At 42.1% G+C, this 23,124-nt stretch overlaps 1 protein-coding gene across 1 annotated transcript in view; it reads left to right on the forward strand.

Moving 5' to 3' along the window:
* Sec24a (SEC24 homolog A, COPII coat complex component) overlaps window positions 1-23,124 on the forward strand; it is a 71,856-nt gene that overhangs the window by 2,578 nt on the left and 46,154 nt on the right. Inside the window, exons 2-3 of the mRNA XM_052194545.1 lie at window positions 13,126-13,590; window positions 20,274-20,444. Coding sequence (XP_052050505.1) covers window positions 13,126-13,590; window positions 20,274-20,444 — 636 coding nt within the window. The remainder of the gene's footprint in view (window positions 1-13,125; window positions 13,591-20,273; window positions 20,445-23,124) is intronic.

Here is a 23,124-nt window from a genome sequence, read left to right on the forward strand (position 1 = left end):
TTGTTTTGTTTTGAGTCAAGGTCTTACTTTATAGCCCTGGGTGGCCTGGAACTTCCTATGTAGATCAGGCTGGCCCGAACTCAGAGATCACCTGCCTCTGCTTTCCAAGTGCTGGCATTAGAGACTTGTGCCACCAGAAGAAGGTCCTCTCAATTTCTTTCTTTCTTTCTTTCTTTCTTTCTTTCTTTCTTTCTTTCTTTCTTTCTCTCTCTCTCTCTCTCTCTCTCTCTCTCTCTCTCTCCCTCCCTCCCTCCCTCCCTCCCTCCCTCCCTCCCTCCCTCCCTCCCTTCTTTCTTTCTTTCTTTCTTTCTTTCTTTCTTTCTTTCTTTCTTTCTTTCTTTCTTTCTTTCTTTCTTTTTCTTTCTTTCCCTCCCTCCCTCCCTCCCTCCCCCCTCCCTCCCTCCCTCCCTCCCTCCCTCCCTCCCTTCCTTCCTTCCTTTCTTTCTTGAGACAGGGTTTCTCTGTACAGCCCTGGCTGTCCTGGAACTTACTCTGTAGACTAGGCTGGCCTTGAACTCAGAAATACGCCTGCCTCTGCCTTCCAAGTGTTGGGAGTACAGGCGTGTGCCACCACTGCCTGGCCTCAATTTCTTATAATACCTTTTCTGTGTGTGTGTGTGTGTGTGTGTGTGTGTGTGTGTGTGTGTGACAGGCTCTTACTGTGTGGCCTTTGTGGATGGCCGGGAACTCACTATGTAGGCCAAACTGCCTCTGTCTGCTGAGTACTGGGATTAAAGGCGTGCCCAGCCTATCGTGCCCATTTTTGAAGTTTGTTTTTAGTGGAAGTGTTGTCAGTCAATGGCTGATCTCGGGTGTTGGGTGGTTGTTTTATTCCTTCTTTTATTCTGAGAGTAGGGTTGTGGTACTGAATGTAGGCTGGAGGTGAAATGGAGAACAGTCGAATGCTGACGTCTATGCATGTTGATCTCATGCGAGTCAGTAATTGCTGCTTACACATTCTGTTTGGGTTTTGTTCTGTTTGAGACAACGTTTCTCTGTAACCTTAGCTATCCTCTGGAACTGGCTTTGTAGATCAGGCTAGCCTTGAACTCAAAGCACTCCTGGTAGTTATATTTGAAAAATCTTGAGATGTTGGTTTATTGTACATGTATAAGTTAACATGTTACCGTACAGTTACATCTTAAGAGTTCATTTAGATTTAACCAAAACACAGCAAGAGTGGCTTTTTCCATTTTCTGCACATTGCTTTTTTTGCTATAATCCTGACACTAAGCCATTTTGCTCTATGATAGATTATTATGTTGTATTACAACCTGGAATATCTAGAAAGGTTTTTTTGGTTTGTTTGTTTGTTTGTTTTTTATTGATATATTTTTATTTACATTGCAAATGATTTCCCCTTTTCTGGGTCTCCACTCCCCGCAAGTCTCATAAGCCCTCTTCTGTCCCCCTGTTCCATCCACCCCTTCCCACTTCCCTGTTCTGGAATTCCCCTATACTTTTGCACTGAGTCTTTCCAGAACCAGGGGCCACTCCTCCATTCTTTTTGGACATCATTTAACTTGTGGGTTATGTCCTGGGTATTCAAAGTTTCTAGGCTAATATCCACTTATCAGTGAGTGCATACCATGATTGATCTTTTGAGACTGGGTTACCTCACTTAGTATGATGTTCTCCAGCTCCATCCATTTGTCTAAGAATTTCATGAATTCATTGTTTCTAATGGCTGAATAGTACTCCATTGTGTATATATACCACATTTTTTGTATCCATTCCTCCGTTGAAGGACACCTAGGTTCTTTCCAGCTTCTGGCTACTACTTTTTTTTTTTTTTTAAGATTTATTTATTATATATCTAAGCACACAATAGCTTTCTGTAGCTTTCTTCAGACACACCAGAGGAGGGGGTCAGATCTCATTACAGATGATTGTGGGCCACCATGTGGTTTCTGGGATTTGAACTCAGGGCCTTTGGAAGAACGATCAGTGCTCTTAACCACTGAGCCATCTCTCTAGCCCAGAAAGGTTTTTAATAATGATTTGTGTATACATATATCCACTGTAAAAAAAATTGATAGTGAGGCTGTAAGACAACTATCTCATTCTGACTGCCATGGTCAGGGTAAAGGAGATATGAGCTCCATCATTGTGTGCATCCTTTGCTGGCTGTTTGAATCAACCTGTCAAGGCGTTAGAGACTGAAGCTTTATTAAGACGATTTCTTTGTAATATTTATGTAATAGTTACCTTTTACATATAGAACTAAAGCTGAGAGAGATAATATTCTTTCCCTTTCCCCTGACAGACTCTAATTTTATGAATTAAACCCTGTAACTTAGAGTCCACATAGTGTCTAGCACACTGGAGAGTCATAATTTGGGGGTTGAAGAGATGAATCAGTGGTTAAGAGCACCTGCTGCTGTTGCGGAGGACCAGGGTTCAAGTCTCAGCACCCACATAGTAGTTCCCAACCATCTCTTAACTTCAGTTCCAGGGTAGGGGTCTACCACTCTCTTCTGGCCTCTGTGAGCACTAGGTAGGCCTGTGGCGCAAGATGTACACACACACACACACACATACACACACACACACACACACACACAAATAACCTATACTTTTTTTTAAAAAAGAAATAGCAGTTTTATTGAACAAAAGCTTTAGAATCAGGTGTTTTGCTGTTTAGTTCAGCGAATATGTATTCATTTATTCATAGTAAGATTAGAGCACGTTTTCAACTTATACTTCAATTTATTTATTTTAAATCTTGTGTATGTGTGTGTGTTGGGGGGGTGCCTACATAGGTCAAAGGTATTGGATCCTGTAGAACTGGAGGTGAGGTGATTGTGAGCCATCTGACATGGGCTCTGGCAATTCAAGTTGGATCCCCTGGAAGAGCAGTACCTGCTCTTAACTTCTGAGCCATTTCTCTAGCCCCCATTTTCAACTTAAAAAATATTTTTATTTTTGTATGGCCATACATTCATGTTTCTGTGTGTATGTGTGTTTGACACACACATATATATACATATCTGCACACATATATCTATGTATATATGTATACACACACACATGCATGTATAGATGTTACAAATGTGAAGGTGCCCTCAGAAAGTAAAAAGGGGCATCAGGTCCCCTGGAGCCGGAGTTACAGGCAGCTGTGAACCACTTGACATGGGTGCTTGCCACTGAATTTGGGTCATCTGGAAGAGCAGCAAGTTCTCTTAATGTCTGAGCCATTGGTTCAGCTGCTTATATGGGAAGTCTTTAGTCATGAAACAGGCTGTGAATAAAGGAGCTGTCTAGACTTTTCTACTGGTTATTGTGGCTGAGCTCCATTGTTTTCAGAATGGGCAGTAACTGGGCTCCCAAAGTTGTCTCTGTGCTCTCTAAGCATTTACCACATTGAAGGCCAGGTCTAACACTCAGCGTAGAGTGCCTCTTTAGCATGTAAGGCTTTAGGTACTTTCTGCACTTCAGAAGCCACAAGAATGTAACACTGTTGCAAGCATGCAGTAACCATTGAACTACTCTGTCTCTGCTGATAGAGACATAGTAGCAGGAACTCTGCTCCTATGTCTGCCTGTCGCAGTGCTCCCAGGCACTAGCCAATAGCGTGGTGAATGTCCTCTAATTACATACCTACTCTTCTCCTGATCCCAGGACCCAGATCCTTGAACTAGTGTGGGAATTGGGGATCAGGGCCTCACTTTTGGTTCCTTTATAACTATAACTACAACAAATAGTTGCTGACAATTTTTAAGACTGCTTCTTGCTTTATTTCCCTGTTGTTTTCTCCCTGATCTGAGTTTAAGTAAGGGGTAACTGACTAATTTTCTTTTGTTTTTCTTTTTCTTTTCTTTTCCTTTCCTTTCTTTTTTCTTTTTTCTTTTCCTTTCTTTCCTTTCCTTTTCATTCTTTTCTTTTTTTTTTAACTTTTGTTAGTATTCTGTTCCTATTCCAGCATGGACTTTCCTGTTCTCCTTTGTCATTATGATCTGTCAGTCTCATAGTCCTCTCTTTCCTCCTGTGTGTGTATGCATCTGACAGGTGCTTACGCTTGTGAGGCAAACACTCACCACTGAGCTAAATCTTGAACTGTTCATAAATGTCTCATAGATCCCGAGTTGCTCCTAGCCTACCTTTGACTCTCAGGATTTGCTCTCCCCTTTTGTTACTGTTTGGTTGTATGGTGTTGAGGAGCAAAGCCAAACTCTGCATGCTAGCTAGGCAAAGCAAAGGGTTTCATTGCTAAGCTACAGCCACAATCTACCCTGAACCCGTGCTGTGTGTGTGTGTGTGTGTGTGTGTGTGTGTGTGTGTGTGTGTCACGACCAGAGGCCGGAAAAAGGTGTCTAATCCCCCGGAGCTGGAGTTACGTATATTTGTGAGCCACATGATCTGGGTGCTGGGACTGAACTCCAGTCATCTGAAAGAGCAGTAAGTGCTCTTACATCTTCAGCCCTTTCTTGTTTGGTTTTTGAGACTGGGTCTCATGTAGCCCAAGCTGACCTCAAACTATGTAACAAAGATTTCCATACATTTCTGATCCTCAGACCTTCACCTCGCAATGCTGAGATTATAGGTATATGCTGGCACAGCTTTCTTTCCTTCCTTTTCTTTGACGAATTCTTCAAGTGAAACATGTATTTTGATTAACAATGTGAATGAGGTACTAACTTAGATCCCCTGAGGCTGACTCTATAGTTGTGAACTGCAGAGTGGGTGCAGGGAATTGAACCCAAATTCTCTGTTAGCAATAACCACTGCTTTAACCACTTGGCCACCTCTCCCGCCTCCTAAATAAATTTTAAATTAGTCATTCATATGTGATAGTTGGCTAATTTAAACTGCCTGATAATAGTGGTTCAGTATATAATGTATTAGTGGATGAATGGATTAAGAATAAGAAGGTCTCCAGTCTGCCGGGTGACGGTGGTAGTGCACACCTGTAATCCCAGCACTCTGGGAGGCAGAGGCAGGTATTTCTGAGTTTGAGGACAGCCTGGTACAGAATGAGTTCCAGGACAGCCAGGGAAAAAAGAAGGATCTGTCTGCTTCCTTTAGATTTTGTTTATTTATTATGTGATGCTGAGGATTGAACTGCTCGGGGAATCGTGTACTGGGCAATCATTCACTGTACCAGCGAGAAGCATCCTCACCCCTTTCTCTAGTTTTTAATTTTGAAATAGTTTTGGTGGGTTGTTCAGGCTGACCTTGACCTGGTTTTGTAGCCTGGGTAGGCTTTGAACATGTGATTCTTCTACCTCAGCCTCCCAAATTACAGGCCGAAACTGCCAGGGCCAGCCTTTTCTTCTACCTGGACCTTAATGTGAAAGAGGCAGTTAATTCAGTGTGTTCTTAATTGTTTAGTAGGCTTTCAAAGGAAACTTATTAAGTCATAATTTTTATATTAATTGTGTAATATTATCAGAAGTATTCTTTTTATGTTTGATTTAATGAAGAATAGTAAGGACATCAATTATTTGAAAAGTTATCTATCTCAGTGGGATTTTGTTAGTTTTGGCATAGTTAGGGATTGAGCACATAGTCTCACATAACTAAGAAACATGCTACAGTGCAGCTAACATACCCAGGCACTCCTTTTCCCATTTTAAGACTTTATTTTGAGGCAGGGTCTTGCTGCCAAAGCTGGCCTGGATGCCTATGTGTACCTATATGTATGTATACCCCTCCCTCTGATTTTCTCTTAGAACAGATTCTTACTGCGTAGCCATGATTGGCCAGTACCACTCTATATAGAACTGTCTGGCTTTCCTTGGATTTGATGGGATGCTCCTGCCTCTGCCATCAAGGTGTTGGAATTACAGGTGTGCCATTCCCAGTTCCTATCAGTGATTTCTAAAGTCCATTACAAAATCTGTATGAACTCTAAGTACACGAGGCATATACTCTTTTAGGTACTAGGATTCTGTAGAGTGAGTTATTTATTTTTGTCAGTTGGGAGAAGTGATGTAGTGTCTCCTACTGTAGCTCAGGCAAACCTCCAACTCACAACAGTCCCCTGGTAGCTGAAGTACTGGGATTACAAGTGTGAGTTACCTAGCCTGGCTTCTACTGAGTCCTGTAAAACAGACATTTACTAAGTTTAGTCCTGGCTCTAAATCTGTTCCCTCACTGCAGGTTCTTCGATGATGAGGAAGCTGCCGTTGGTGTGAAACACTTTTCTGCACTGAACTGACCCTCTTTCACTTTCCTTCATCTGATGTGACCTCTGTGGTGGTTTAGTGAAAATGTGGTTCATAGAGTTTGGCACTATTAGGAGGGTGGCCTTGTTGGAGGAAGTGTGTTAACGGGTGGACTTTGAGGTTTCAGATACTCAAGCTAGACCCAGATTGCGTCTTTCTTTTTGCTACCTGTGGATCCAGATGTAGAATTCTTGGCTCCTTCTCTATTGCCATGTCTGGCTGTGCTGTCTCCGTGCTTCCCGCTATGATAATAGACTAAACCTTTGAACCTGTAAGCCAGCTGCAATGAAATGTTTTCTGTTATAATAGTGGTTTGAATATGCTTGGTCCATGGGAAGTGTCACTGTTAGGAGGTGTGGCCTTATTGGAGGAAGTATGTCACTATGCAAGTGGGCTTTGAGGATTCCTATGGTCAGGCTCCACTCACTGCAGAAGAGACCCTCCTCCTAGTGCCTGCAGAAGACAGTCCTCTCCTGGCTGCCTTCTGATCAAGATGTAGAAATCTCAGCTCTTCCAGCACCATATCTGTCTGCCTGCGGCCATGCTTCGGGTCACTGACAATAATGGACTGAACCTCTGAAACTGTAAGCCAGCCCCAGTGAAATGTTTGCCTCGGTCATGATGTCTCTGCACAGCAATAGAAACCCAGAGAGATGGCTCAGTAGTTAAAAGTACTTCTGCTCTTAGAGAGGATCCAAGTTCTAGTGCCAGCAGCCATACCAAGTCACTCACAAATACCTGGAACTCAAATCTAAGAGGCTCCAACACCCCTGTGGGCACCTGCATCCCATACACATATAGACAGCACACACATAATTAAAAGTAATAAAAAGAAGTCTTTAAAAAAACAAAAACTGGAAAAATATTTGGTGTATTTATTATTTTGGTTTGATTTGGTTTTTGAGACAGTGTCTCACTATGTAACTCTGGCTGTCTTAGAACTTACTATGTAGAACAGGCTGGCCTCCATCTCTGAGATATATGTATGTCTGCTTCCCTAGCACAGGGTTTTTAAAGCCTTCTTCTTGGTGGAAGGAGGAGATGGGCAATAAGGGGAACAAAGAAGTTAAGAAATAGCTGCCCCTCCCCCATTGCTCTAAGATAATGGAGTGCAAAAACAATGAATGAGGAATAAATTGTCCAGTAATCAGTGTGAAGGGAATGTTGAGTGGATGGAATGTTACTGCAGGCGTTTCCAAGCTCTTGTGAGGTCGGTGGGGTGGGAGGGGCGACACTTACTGTTGCACCTGGAAGAGGTCAGGAGTAAAGGAACAAGCACTGTCACTCCCTCTGCTTCCCTCACACAACAGAGAACCCTCTTGTGCCCCTGATGGGGTGTGAGCACATGCAGTTCTCCAATGGACACAACCCAACCTCTCCTATTCAGTTGTGACCCCATCCACCCAGAGATATCCAGATCCTTCAGGTCACGCATAAGTTGCTTCAGATGCCAGCACCAAGTTAAGGTTTCTGACTTGTGCTTCTGATTGGCTATATCAGTGAATCCCATGACCCTTCTGCTTGGATGCAGACATTTGGTAGACAGCTCACAGAACTTTTTTTTTTTTTTTTTTTTTAAAGATTTAGTTTTTTTGAGACAGGGTTTCTCTGTATAGCCCTTGCTGTCCTGGAAGACGTTGCTGTCCTCTGTAGACCAGGCTGGCCTCGAACTCAGAAATCTGCCTGCCTCTGCCTCCCAGAGTGCTGGGATTATAGGCATGCGCCACCACCGCCCGGCAAGGAAACATTAATAATGAACAGTAGAAAGTCCATATGAGTAGCTAGATTCATAAGAGCAAGTGTGGGAAGGGCAGCCTTGTCTATGTACAGGATGGGATAGCTTTATGACAGTGACCAGGCGTGTAGTATGGAAGGACCCCCACACCTCCTTTTTTGAGACAGGGTCACTGCTACCCAGGCTGGCCTCATACTCTGGTCATAGAGATCTTTCTGCCTCCATTTTTAGAATTCTGAGATTATAGGCATGAGCTACCACACCAGGCATTGGCATGCAGACTTAAAGAAAACCTCCCTCCCTTCCTCCCTTGCTCCCCCCTTCCTTCTTTCTTTTGTGATGTATGGGGTACCATATGCTATGGTGCACAAATGTGGAGGTCAGATGATATCTTCGGTGAGTTGCTTTTCTTCTAAGCAAGCATGGAAAATGCTTTTACTTGATGAACCATCTCAGTAGCCCAGATTTCAGAATATTACTACCCTCAAAGACAAGGCAAACCCTTTAGCAATCCCTTTAGGGGATTTAGTGCCCCAGCCATGAATTAGCCTTTGGGTTTGGGTTTTCTTATTCTGACATTGTATATAGGTTAATTATACAGTGCATGTATAATTAAAGCCTTCTGTGTCAGTCTTCTTAAATATTTTTTTTAAAGATTTATTTATTGCTATATGTAAATATGATGTAGCTGTCTTCAGACACACCGGAAGAGGGCATCAGATCCCATTACAGATGGTTGTGAGCCACTATGTGGTTGCTGGGAATTGAACTCAGAACCCTGGAAGAACAGTCAGTGTTCCTAACCGATGAGCCATCTTTCCAGCCCTGCAGCACTTTATTTTTATGACCAAATCACATCCCATTGTATAGATAGATGTATCCTACTAGGTTGTCCTTCATCTGTTGATGGGGTGGTTGTTTCCACATTAGTCACTGTTCTATTGCTATGAGGAGACACTATAGCCAAGGCCATTCTTTAAAGGGGAAGCATCTAATTGGGGGCTTGCTTAGTTTCAGAGATTTAGTCACTGTCATGGTAAGAAGCATGGTGACACACATGGCACTGGAACAGTATCAGAGCTGCATCCTGAACTTTAGGCCCCAGGAAGAGAGAAAGCTGGACTGGCGTGGGCTTTTGAAACCTTAAATCCCATCCCCAGTGACGTACTTCCTCCAACGAGGCCACACCTACTCTAACAAGGTCACTTAATCCTTCTAAGATAGTGCCACTCCCTAATTACTAAGCATTCATATATCTGAGTATATGGGAACATTCTTATTCAAACTCCCACATACCACTCCCTGGCCTCCCATAAGTTTATAGTCATATTTTAATGCAAAAATGCATTAGTACAACTTCAAAAGTCCATCTGTGCTCTGTTTCAAGAGTTTTTGTTGTTGTTGTTGTTTTTTTGTTTTGTTTTGTTTTGTTTTTTTGATTTTTTTTTTTTTTTGAGACAGGGTTTCTCTATTGCTCTGGCTGTCCTGGAACTCACTCTGTAGACCAGGCTGGCCTCAAACAAAGATCCGCCTGCCTCTGCCTCCCAGAGTGCTGGGATTACAGGCGTGTGCCACTACTGCCTGGCTTGTTTCAAGAGTTTTAAAAGTCCAGAGTTCAGCCAGTAGCACATGTCTTTAATCCCAGCTCTGGGGAAACAGAGGCAGGTGAATCTCTGAGTTCTAGGAAAACCAGGGCTTTACAGAGAAACCCTGTCTTGAAAATGCGCGCATGTGCACGCACATACACATACACACACATACACACACATACACACACATACACACACACACACACACACACACACACACACACACACACGGCCAAAGTTCAAAGTCTCTTCTCCGAGACCCATGGAATTCTCTTAACTGTAAGCCTCTATAAAATCAAAAGAAAAAAGCAGATTACATACTTAAAACATACAATGACACATGACCATTCCAAAAGGAAGGAAAGGAAGTGTTAGTATAATTTTAAAGGTGATAGTTTTTTTTTATCAACTAACTCACACATAAATGGGACAGAGACTATAAGATTTATTTTCTCAAGCTTTACAGCACAATAACTGAACAGTATTAATGTATTTTAATCCTCTAAACTAATCTGGCTACCTCCCAGCCAAAATCCCCTATATTCTTGTATTTTAGTATTAATCTGGCTCTCTCTGCCCCAGGTGTATTCCCATGGTATCTCCTTGACCCTTTCCTCATATGGAGAATATCCCCCTCCTCCCTTCCCTGGCTGGGATCAGAGGTCCAGTCCTAATCTCTTCTCTGCTCAGCCATTGGCTAATCAGCTTTTATTGACATGCCAGAGAGTAAATAAATGTTTATACAACATTGAGTCAGGGGATACTTAGAATAAGCATTAAAATGTCATGTCTGGATTGCAACCAGATATAGGGGCATAGAAGTCAGCATTTATATAATACAAGTATAATCTTTATGCAGTGCACAAAGATTTAGTGAGGAAATATGGGGCAAAGCAAGACTAAAACCAGCAGGGCAAACTTGAAAATCTGCATCTCTATTTCGGAAATCAGAGTGATCTTCAATTCTCCTTGGCAAGTATTAAACGAATCTGGTATCTCCATCTTCTTGGAGTCTGCAATAAAATCCAGGTCTCATCCAGTGGTCTCTCTAGGCCTCCATGCATAGGGACATTCCTGATACACACCAGGCCTCAGGGACTTTCCTTAGCCTCAGAGGGAGATTCCATAACCCTTTCTTGTATCCTTGACTCTAAAGCCAGAATCAGGTGGCCAAAGCTGCCCAAGTTCAGCTGCTTGATGGTGCTGAAACGTGGCCCCTCTTCAGTTACATCTGTACCAGTTTTCAGTGGTAGATGCTTTCCTTCACTGCCTAAGCTTTTCTTTAAGTCCACAAATTCTTTAAATCCATAAATTCACAAGCTGGAAGCCAAGCTGAATTGGGTCTCCCTGAGATCACCACTCCCTCTTATTGCATTCAGCCTCTGGCTTTTCTTTAAAGTGTTTATTTCCTTGAGCATTGAACTTAGCTCCATTACACTTCCTGGTGCTCCTTTTCTCCTCAAACTGAACATTTTGTATTTCTTCTTGCCTTGCTTGCTTCTTTTCACGGTATAGATCAGGCAGATCTATAGGAAAAGGACAGAAAGCACCCACATTTTTTTGTCAGGATATCACAAGAATGGTCTCTGGGATTAGAAGCTTTGGTCTTGGCCGGAAGGTGGTGGCGCCCACCTTTAATCCCAGTGCTTGGAGGCAGAGGCTGGTGGATTTCTGAGTTGAGGCCAGCCTGGTCTACAGCCTGAGTTCCAGGACAGCCAGGGCTATACAGAGAAACCCTGTCTCAAAAACAACAACAACAAAAAAGTAAAAAAAGAGACACTCTGATCATGGCAACTCAATTAAAAAAAAAAAAAAAAGCATTGGTTTTCTGAGTGCTATTTGCTACTACTCTTCCTCTCTGAAATTTCTTGTGCTTTCCACAGTCCTTCATGCTCCTATTTGGATGACCCATTAAGCCCTACTTAAAGTATCCAACTGCTTTCTAGTTTAAATCCCAAAGTCTTCCAGATTCCTCCAACAAACAGCAGGGTAGAATTGCTGTCAGTAATATCCCAATCTCTGGTACCAACTTCTGTCTTAGTCATTGCTCTGTTATTCTGAAGAGACACCATGACCAAGGAAGCATTTAATTAGGGACTTGGCTATAGTCTTAGATGCTTAGTCCATTATTATAATATGAGGGAGCATGGCAATACCACAGATATAAGTAGTGCTGCTCTGAACATCTGTGTAAAGCGACTGCAGTCTAAGAGGATTGCCAGACCATACGATAACTTTAAAGTGTAGGCAGCAGGGATGGTAGCTGCATGAGTTGGCATCCACAAGCATGCCGGCTTGGTACTCTATCTGTCTTGTTTTAACCATCCTGGATGGTGTGTTTCTTTTACTGTTTTAGTTTTCATTTCCCATTCTTTAGTGGCTATTATGTTGAATAAATGTCTGATTTTAGATTTATTTTTATTTATATGTATGTGTGTGTCTGTGTGAGTCAGTGCATGTGTATGTATGTGCAGGTGCAAGTGCCTTTGCCTGTATGGGACCAGAAGAAGGCCTAAGATTCCTTAGAGCTGGAGTCCTTGTGTTTCTGGTGCACTGGCTTGTTCTATGTGCTGAACCAGAGTCTTCATGATTGTACATCAAGTTCTCTTACCTATTGAGCCATCTATACAGCCCCAAATTAATATCTTTTCAAGTCATTATTAACATGTATGCTTTTTTTTTAAAGACAGCTTCCCCTATTTAATACCCTTGGCTGACCTGGAACTCACTTTGTAGACCAGGCTGACCTCCATTTTACAGTCCTGCCTCTGCCTCCCAAGTGCTGGGATTGAAGCAGTGCTTCTCAACCTCGCTAATACCTTCCTCAGGTTGTGGCCACTTCAATGATAAAATTATTCTCATTGCTACTTCATAACTAATTTTGTACTGTTATGAGTTATAAATATCTGTGTTGCACTTAGTCAATCCATGTGAAAGGGCCCTTTGACCTTCAAAGGGGACATGACCCACTACCTGAGAACTGCCAGATAAAAGGCATGTACCACCCTGCCAGGCCCATGTATGCTTTCTTTTCTCTATTTTTTTTTTTTACAGATTTATTTATTTAATGTATGTGAGTGCTCTATCTGCATGTATACTTACATGCCTGAAGAGGGCATCAGATCACATTATCTTAATATGACTTTTAAGATCCTTCTGCTTTGTTTGTTTTTTGTTTGCTCATTTGCTTGCTTGCTTGTTTGCTTGCTTGTTTCAAGACATAATTTCTTTGTGTAGCTCTGGTTGTCCTGGAACTAGCTCTATAGATCAGGCTGGCCTCAAACCCACAGAGATCCTGCTGCCTCTGCCTCCCAGGTGCTGGGATTAAAGATGTGTGTCTGGGTGGCTGGTCTCCTTATTTTGACTTTTTTCTGGTCTCCTTATTTTGATTTTTTCGAGACAGAGTCTCACTGTATCCTAGGTTATCTTGAAATTTACAATCCTCCTGCATCAGTCTTCTGAGTGCTATACTTGCTACCTGCTCCTGGGTATTGAACCCAATATCTTTTGTAGGAATCATACTCTTAGTATGTATGTATGTATGTATGTATGTATGTATGTATGTATGTATGTATATATGTATGTATTGTTATATTTGTTTACAAAGCTAATTTTTCTCCTGTCTCTTCTAAAGGTCCTGTCCAAAATACACTGATGTCTTCACAAGTGTCATCAAGCCAAGGATATGATTCCCAACTGCCAGGATCCTACCCTCGTCCGATACCAGCAAAGACTTTGAATCCATTCTCTGCACAGTCGAACTATGGTGGTTCTCAGGGATCTGGGCAGACTCTTAATCGTCCACTTGTGACTTCCAGTCCAGTACCACCTCCACTTCACAGTGGTCCTCTTCCCCGAATGCCACTGTCTACTTCTCAGAACCCAGCTGCTACACCAATGCCTTCTGGTAGCTTTCTTCCTGGAACCAACCCACCCCCACCTTTGAATTGGCAATATAACTATTCAACCACAGGACTACAGACTAACCATTTTCCTCATGTAGCTCAACCAGCTGTACCTGGGAATACAAATTTAACAGCAGATCATCAGTATGTTTCTTCTGGAGACACTGCACTTCAAACCAGCTTCAAAAAGCCAGGTACTCATGGAGGAATGTTTGAAATGTAGAAATGGAAAACTTGCTTTTTTAGGTTTGGACTCAATGTTTACAGCCTTAAGCCTTATAGAAAACAAATGTTTTTTTGTTTTTTGTTTTTTTAAAATCAATTAGTCTTTAAGTGAGTTTCTTCTCACACTTTGACTTAATAGATTGCTTACATTCCTGAGCTGTTGCTGCTTTTGCTTTGTAGGTATTTTGTTTTTCTTTTTTTGTAAGGAGACAAGATCTTGTTAGTTGCATATGATGAATTGCAACTCTTTGTCTCAAGCAGTCCTCTGCCTCAACCTCCCAAACATCTGGTTCTCCAAGCAATTGTTCTTTCAGTCCCTAAGATTTCCAGGAACTTATATTTTTGTGCAGTCACTTTCATAGGACTGAAAGATGACAGATGTGGTGGCACATGCCTTCTTAAATCCCAGCACTTGGGGGTATACACGCATGCAAAACAGGTTTGGCGGTGTCCTAGAAAATAACTATGTAATGAAAGTTACTTCTAGTTATTAATGGAAATTAATTTCAGATGATTGCCATGGCATGACATAGTCACAGTGAGAGTGAATGGGACTGGGGTCTAACAGTTGTTCTCAGATTAATTTGTCTCTCTTTTTCTTTTCTGTCTTCTCTTTGAGGAGACAGGTTGTTCTGGAGTTTGGGTCATTCTTGCCCTAGAGTTTACTAAACAGCTAAAGATGACTTTGAACTGAGCACCTGCCTTTACCTCCGCAGTGTAGTGATTACAGATGTGCACTACCCAACCTAGGGAGATGGGAATGTGCTAAGTCACAGATAATGTGCTCTGCGATTACTAGGACCTTAGTCAGTCTCTATAACTACCCACCCTACCCCCATAATGATTACTTTTAGCAGCTAACAAGCTGTATGCTTGATGGAAAAATATCTGTTTATAGTTAAGGGAATATGAAAAAAGATAGAAATTGATACTAGCTCTTCGTTTGGAAATTGTTACTGGTTCATTTTCTCAGAGTACGTGCCTCTGAATAAACCTGAAAACCTCAGGTTGAGGAGGTGGCTAAGTGGGCAGACGTGCTGATCCAGGCTTGACAATCTGAGTTTCATTGCCAGAACAGTTAGCAGTAGAAAGGTTAACTCCAGAAAGTTGTTTCTGACCTCCATGCAGGTGTAGCATGTGGCCCTGTCCCCCCTTACATTATACATACAAATGAACACTTTTCTGAGTTTTCTGAGCATGGTGGCACATGGGAAACAAGGCAGGAGGACCAAGGCTTGCTGGGGCTACACAGTGATTAAGAGTGCATATTGCCTTTTTTTTTTTTTTTTAATGTATATGAGTACACTGTAGCTGTCCTCAAACACACCAGAGGAAGACATCAGATCCTATTACAGATGGTTGTGAGCCACCATGTGGTTGCTGGGAATTGAACTCAGGACCTCTGGAAGAGCAGCCAGTGCTCTTAACCGCTGCGCCATCTCTCCAGCCCACATATTGCTTTTGCAGAGTCAGTTCCCAGCACTCAGGTGGGGCAGCTCTGGAGGATCTGATGCCCTCTTTTGGACTCCACAAGCATAACACTCAAGTGTCTAACATACCTTAAAAAAAAGAAAAAAGAAAAACCTTTTTAAAAAACTCCACAAAAACCAAAAGGAAGCATTAGCCAGGGTCCATGTGACACCAGTTTTCTACTAAACTATTACACACATTTTGTTATTTAATCATCACTGCAGAACAGAGTTGAATATGATGGGACTTGTCCTCTTTTGGGGAGCTGAGTTAGGAAGATAATGAATGTCAGGCCAGACAGGGCTCTGTCTTAAAGAAAACGGTTTCATGGCGGCGGCTTGAGAAATATGAAGCTTGGGCTACTTGCTCAGTGCACAAAAACATAGTTTGGGAGAGTACCTGTGTGGGAACTATCTCAGGGGCCTGGGAGATGGCTCAGCTACTGAGAATGCTTGCTGTGCAGGCCTGAGGGCAGGTGTGCAGAGCTTAGTACTCACACAACAAGCCAAGCAGTCTGGGACACCTGAAGCTACAGCTCTGTGGGGCCCAGTACCCTCTTCAGGCATTGGACCCTTGCACAAACGTGTACATACACAAACACAAATAATAATAAAAATAAATCTAAGAAAATGGAAAACTATTTCATCTACTTTTTCAGTTGCTCAAAAGGCTTAGGCAGGAAGATGACAGGTTTTGGAGGGGCTCATCCTAGGAAACATCTCAAGAAAACAGTCAGCTACAGCATGCAGGAGGCAAAGGCAGGTGGATCTCTGTAAGTTGAAAATTAGATTGATCTATACAGTGAGTTCCAGTCCAGCCAGGACTACAAATGAGATCCTGTCTCAAAAATAAATATATAAATGTAAGTACAGCCTTGGTGATAAGGGTGCATGATCAATAACCTAAAATTTCCTCGACCTGTAGGAAGCTCTAAGGCAGAACACTTTGACTCCAGCATAGATGTGGTTAGAAAAACATAAAAAGGTCCTTAAACTTTGAACATTCCTATACAAAAGAAGGGGTTGGGAACTTAGGTACCGTAGTGGCAGGCTGAAGCAGGAAATCATAGCTCAAGGACAGCCTGTTAAGACTGTATCTCTACAGAGAAACAGAGAGAATGTGGGCAGGCTGTGTAAACTATGAATATGAAACTAAAATAAATGTATGGTTCCCGAATAATCCCAGGTTTCATTTCTGTGTTTTGAACTTGTATTTGAGAGTCTGAAACTAAAAACTCTACTATCGAGCTGGGTGTGGCAGTTTACTTGTAATACTGGTAACTTGGAGGTAAGCCAGGAGACTGCCACGACTTTAAAGCCAACCTAGGGTACAGAATGAGGTCCTGTCTCAAACACACACATGCCGTGTGCATGTGCACACTGCAGAGATAGCACACTGGGTTAAGAAGCACTGTCTACCCATGCTAGTAACTTAAGTTCTATCTCCACTAACATACATAGTAAACAACTGTCATTACATTTTTTTTTAAATGGCTAGAAGTGGTGGCGAGCCCCTTTAATACCAGAGGCAGGTTGACCTCTGAGTTTGAAGCTAGCTTTGCCTATACAGTGAGCTTCAGAGCCCAGCCCAAGTTACCCAGTGAGGCCCTATCTCTATATACAAACACACACACACACAAAAAAAAAAAAAAAAAAAAAAAGGAAGAAACAGATTTCTGAGTTCGAGGCCAGCTTGGTCTACAGAGTGAGTTCCAGGACAGCCAGGGCTACACAGAGAAACCCTGTCTTGAAAAACAAAAAACAAACAAACAAACAAAAAAGAAAGAAAGAAAAAGAATGGCAGGACTCGGGTTTTCAGGCTTGGTGCCAAGCACCTTTACTTACTGAGCCATCTCACTGGCCCATGTCTTCAGAGGACAGAACAAAGTGGACTCAAGTGATGGTTAGGGGTGCTTTCTGCTCTTCCATCCAGAGACCTGAATTTGGTTTCCAGCACTCTTGTTAGATGGTTCACACCACTGGGAACTCTAGCTCCAGAAGATCTGGTACCCTCTTCTGAACTCTGTAGGCATATACACACACTCATCTCACACACATAGACCTACATAAAAACATAAAGACAAATGTGAAAGAAAACATACACAAGAAAGCCCGTGTTTAAGTTACACCTGTTTCTAGTCCTCACATTCTAGGTTCTGTTTTTTTTCTGCCTTGTTTCACCCACACTTTAGTTAGCTTTAGGCCTCTGAAAAGGCCAAGTGCAGAGCTCTGACGACGCTTGGTATTATAAATCAGTGCTGATAAACTTTACTTGCCTGGCACGTGCCAGGCTCTGGAGTCAGTCCGCAGCAGTGAAGAAACAGGGATTACTCAGACTCTTTTATGACCTGGATTAGTGGTGCACACTTTTAATTCCAGGATTTTTGAGGCAGAGGCAGGTGCATCTCTTGAGAATTCTAGCACAGCAGGGCCACATAGAGGAACCTGTTTTGAAAGCCTTTTTTTTAAAAATCTCTTTTATGAAATATAACATTCTGAATTTAGAAATGTTTAAAAAGATATGAAAAGCAACAGTAAGCTAGCTTGTTTTTGTTGCTGTTGGGTTATTTTGGGGGGGGGGGGTTATTTATTTATTTATTTATTTGGTTTTTTTTTTCCGAGACAGGGTTTCTCTGTATAGCCCTGGCTGTCCTGGAACTCACTCTGTAGACCAGGCTGGCCTCGAACTCAGAAATCCACCTGCCTCTGCTTCCCAAGTGCTGGAATTAAAGGTGTGCGCCATCATTGCCCGGCATTGTTGTTGGTTTAAATTTCTTGTTTTGTTTTCAAGACAGGGTTTCTCTGTGTAACCCAGACTATTCTGGAACTCACTCTGTAGACCATGCTGGCTTTGAACTCATAGTGATTCACCTTCCTCTGCCTCTCAAGTGCTGGGATTAAAGGTATAAACCTCTACCGCCTGGCTTTAAATACAAATCTTTTTTTATTCTAACTTGTGTTTTGTTAGACTTTAAGTCATTGAAACTTTGTGGTTAGACCATTTTTGGTTTCAGACATTCTTTTAATGCTAAGTTGGGGAGTGTTCCTAGCCCTGTGTTCTTTTTAATTGTGTGATTGTCTTAGATGTATGCTTGCTTTCTTGACAAGGAAGTAGCAGGACTACAATCTTATCTTTACTTTCCCAGAGCTACACTGATTAATCCTTGCTAAGACCAATGATGTTTATTAATAACAAAGGTTTTTCCATTGGTTCTGGAGAATTTAACAGCATTAAGATGACTTTTTCAAATTTTTCATATTTGGCTATGTTTGTTCTTTGAGTCTATAAAGTACAGGTGTACTATAAGTAAAATGTATTAACTATGTCAGTAATAAGTATAAAAAAATGAGATTTTATTTTGGTTTGGTTTTGCTTTTGCTTTTGAAGTCTTAGAACCAGGTGTGGGGGGTCCATGCCTAATAGCCCTAGCACATGAGACACTGTGGCCGCTCAGCAGCCAGAGCATAGGTTGTTCTCACAGAGAGGCCCTAGGTCTGGCTGCTGGCACCCACATCAGGTAGCTCACAACCATCATCCCAGCACCACGAGATCTGATGCACTTTTATAGTCCCTGGGCACTGCATGTATGTGCTTCACAAACATACATACAGACAAAACACCCACACACATACAATAAAATTAAATAAATAAATCTTTTAGAAAACAACCCAGTCCTCAGGAGGCTGAGGTAGGAGGATCATGAGTTCAAAACTATATAGTTCGGCTTTGTCTCAAGACACTGGAGCAGTGAGAGCTGAGAGTGGGGCTCAGGTGGTGGAGGTGGAGCGTGCGCCCATCTAAGCTCTGTCTGTGCCTCCTGGTTGGTTATACCAACCAGGTATGACCGCTTGCACTCAGGAGGTAGAGGCCAGAGGATCAACATTCAAGGTCATTGTCAGCCACAGTTACTTGAGTTCATCTGTGCTATATGAAGCGCTGTTTCAGACAGACAGACAGACAGACAGACAGACAGACAGACCGGCCGACCAACCAAAGAGCTGGAGTGGTGGCTCCATGGCTAAGAGTGTTCTTGAGATCAAGTCCCAGTACCCACATAGTACTCAAAACTGCTATAACTCCAGCTTCAGGGGATCCAGTATCTTCTGATTCTTACCATCGCAACATACATATATGGTGAACATACATGGCACTCTTTTTTTTGGGGGGGGGGGTTTCAAGACAGGGTTTCTCTGTGTAGCCCTGGCTGTCCTGGAACTCACTCTGTAGACCAGGCTGGCCTCAAACTCAGAAATCCGCCTGCCTCTGCCTCCCAAGTGCTGGGATTACAGGCGTGAGCCACCACCACCTGGCTCATACATGGCACTCTTAAGCACACACACATTCACATAACTAAATAAATCTTAAAATTTAGATTTTTGTGCATGAGTGTTTTGCCTACATCTATGTAAGTGCATTATATGCTTGCCTTGCATCATGCCAGAAGTCAGCATTGCATTCCTGAACCAGAAGTTATAGACAGTTGTAAAACCTAGTATGTGTTCTGGAAATCAAACACCATCATCTGCAACACTCTATTTGTCAGTGTGTGAATGTATGAGTGTCATGCTGTACGTGTGAAGGTCAGAGGATAGCTTGAAGAAGTTGGCTCTCTCCTTTTCTTTTTTAAAGGTTTATATATTATATATGAGTACACTGTAGGTGTCTTCAGACACTCCAGAAAAGGGCGACAGATCTCGTTATTTGATATGATAAAATTGGCAAATTTTATTCATTTTAATTTATTCTTACTATTTCTTATGGCCTCTTAAAGTTTTTTATGATCAGTTAATGAGGAAGATAATCAGAATATTCTGTTACCCTAGATGATTTGGTGCTAGAGAGTGTGTGTGTGTGTGTGTGTGTACACGTTCTATGGGCTTACTATGTAGCCCAGGCTGGCTTCTAGCTTGCTGACTGATCTTCTTATCTCAACCCCCGAATGCTGAGATTATATGTGGCTTGTTTATTTTTATTGTTTTAAGTACTGACAGATATGAAGAGTTAGAAAATGTAGACTCTGCACATAGAGTTACAAACTCAAGAAGGTAGTATATTTCTATTAATTTATTGATGGCTATTTTTATTAAAATGTTGGTTTAGAAGTCTACTTGGTTTTAGTAAAGATTGTTTGGAACCTTTGACTTAAGTTCTTACATGACGAGAAAAACCCATGTTTCCATAGGTTCTGCACTTCCCTTACAGACTCCACCTCTGCCTCCCACTTTTCAGCCGGGAGCTCCTCCTGGGCCCCCTCCCCCTGGAGGCCAGCCTCCCAGCCGGGGCGCCATGCCCCAGAAAACACCTCCTCGGGCTGCGCTCCCGCCTTCAGTTAACTCAGCTGCCAGTCAAGAGGGTAAGTGGATGAAAGGCAAAGCCCTGCTCAGAATCTCAGTTCAGGGCAAAAAGTGAGTGCGGATGTGGTCTGGATCCCATGCCTTAGGATTAGGTTTCTAGAATACATTCCTGTTAAAAATACTTAGGATCGGGCAGTGGTGGCGCAAGCCTTTAATCCCAGCACTTGGGAGGCAGAGGCATGTGGATTTCTGAGTTCAAGGCCAACCTGGTCTACAGAGTAAGTTCCAGGATAGCCAGGGCTACACAGAGAAACCCTGTCTCGCGGGAGGGGGGGGGGAAGGGTAGGGGGGAAGGGTGGGAGAGTGGGAGGGGTGGGATTAGGATCCTTCTTCAATCGGTAAGGGAAAAAAGTTCCTTCCAAGACTCATGTTTCTTTTCCATAAAGTTACAGCTACATCTTAGTTATTTGAAAGATTTGTATATTTGGTGGCACACATGTACCTTTAATCCCAGCAATTAAGAGTCTGACTTAGAGGCTAGCATAAGGTGCATGATGATATCCCATCTCAAAAAGCAAAATTTAAAAGGCTTGCATTTTACTTTATTTTATTTGTTTTTGTTTGTTGTTTTGCAGTGCTGAGCAGCAAACCCAGGATCTTGTGCATGTTAGGCAAACACCCTACTATTGTGCTGCAGCCAGCCAGCCAGTCAGCAACTTCCTTTAAACACATACACACACCTTCCTTCTTTCATTCTGTGTTTGTGTAAGTGTATCCAAATGTATGTCTGCACCACATGCATTCTGCCCAGGTAGGCCAGAAGCCATTCAAGTTCTTTACAGCTGGAGTTATAGGCAGATTTGAGCCTCTAAGTGGGTGCTGGAAATTGAACCCAGGGGCTTGTGTGTGCTAAGCAATCTTTCAACCACTAAGCTATATTCCTAGCTCTTCTCCTGACAGCATTTACATTTTTATTTTCACATTTGAGCTTTTTAAAATTACTATTTAAGGTACATATTTATAGAGTAGAGTGTGATGGTTTGATAGATGTGTAATATGTAAAAATCATCATATAGTTAGGATACCTGCCATCAAACACTTGACATTTCTTTGCTTGGTGAACATTTATAAGCATCTCTTTTTTTTTTTTTTTTGGTTTTTACAGGGTTTCTCTGTGTGGTCCTGGCTGTCCTGGAACTCATTCTATAGACCAGGCTGTCCTCGAATTCAGAAATCCGCCTGCCTCTGCCTCCCAAGTGCTGGGATTACAGGCGTGCGCCACCATCCCCGGCCATAAGCATCTCTTCTACACCAGGCCTGGTGGTGCACGCCTATCAGCATGTGGTAGCTGAAGCAGGAGGATCTTAAATTTGAAGCCAGCTTGGGCTGTATAGTGAGAGCTTGTCTCAAAAATAAACAAAAGCCTTCAAGATACTCTAAAACATTGCAATTGTTTTTAACATAGTCACCTTTATATTTTGTAGAATTCTAGAAACTGTCCTAACACTAATTCTGTACTTGTTAACCAACTTCTCTGTTACCTCTGCTAACATCATCTGGTTACAGTTCTCTGCTTTCATTCTTTGAGATAGCTCTTTTAGTCTCTGTGTATGAATGAGAGTATACAAATATATACTAGTTCTCTTTCTGTGTCTGGCTTCTGTCATTTAACATAGTATTATCCTAACTGTTATGGCTAATACTTAACTGTGGAGATACTTCCCAGTTTCTTTATGTTTATTCATTGCTATTCATTTTAAGTTCATCTCATATCTTGGCTATTATATGGATTGTTCAGTAAGTGAGAATTCAGGCATCTCTTTGATATAGTAATTACAGTATTACTAATTTTTGTTTTTTGAAGCACTTGGGTATTTTTCTGTAATAGTGTACTGTTTCACATTCCCAGTAGCAGTGTGGAAGAAGAGTCCTGCTTCCCCAGGTCTTTGTCAGCATTTGCTTGTTTGGGAGTTTAGCTGTTTGTGCATATCTTTCTGTTCCTTTCTGATGGGTTCTCACATAGCCCTCACTAGCTAGCTTCACTGTGTAGCCAAGGATGGCCTCAAACTCTTCATCTTCCTGTCTCCACCTCCCAAGTGCTAGGACTGTAGATTATTCACTAGTCTTTTATTACATTTGTGTGTGTGTTGAATACAGCTTGTGGGCGCTGGTTCCTTCTGTTCAGATGTCTCCCAGTGGTGAACTCAGCTCATCAGTCAGGCTTGAACTGAACCATCAGACCCCTGGAAAGATTTACTTTCATTATTTCTATGTATGTGTCTATGTGTGGGTATGTGCACATGTGTGCAGTGCCCCCCCCCCACAAGAAAAAAGTACCAGATCCCTCCTCTGGAATTGGAGTCCTAGGCATTTATGGCAAAGTTCTGGGAACCCAATTCAGGTCCTCGAGAAGTACTCTTAGCCACTGAGCAGTCTCTCTAACTAGATTTGTCATGTTTGTATTAGTTTTGTTTTTGAGATGGGGTTTTACAATGTACTGGAACTCACTATGTAAACCAGGCTGGCCTCAAACTCAGAGTTCTGCCTGCTTCTGCCTTCCCAGTGTTTAGGATTAAAGGCGTATTCTAAAGGCATGTGCCACAGTACCTTGTAACATTTGACATTTTTGATAGGCAGAAATTTAAATTTTTTTCAAAGGTTATCTAAATTTTTAGATAGTAATTAATTTCTTGAAGAAACTATAGCATTCATTCTTATTTCAATCTTGTTGATGAATTT

This window comes from Apodemus sylvaticus, chromosome 10 (assembly GCF_947179515.1).
Source record: "Apodemus sylvaticus chromosome 10, mApoSyl1.1, whole genome shotgun sequence".
NCBI lineage: Eukaryota > Metazoa > Chordata > Mammalia > Rodentia > Muridae > Apodemus > Apodemus sylvaticus.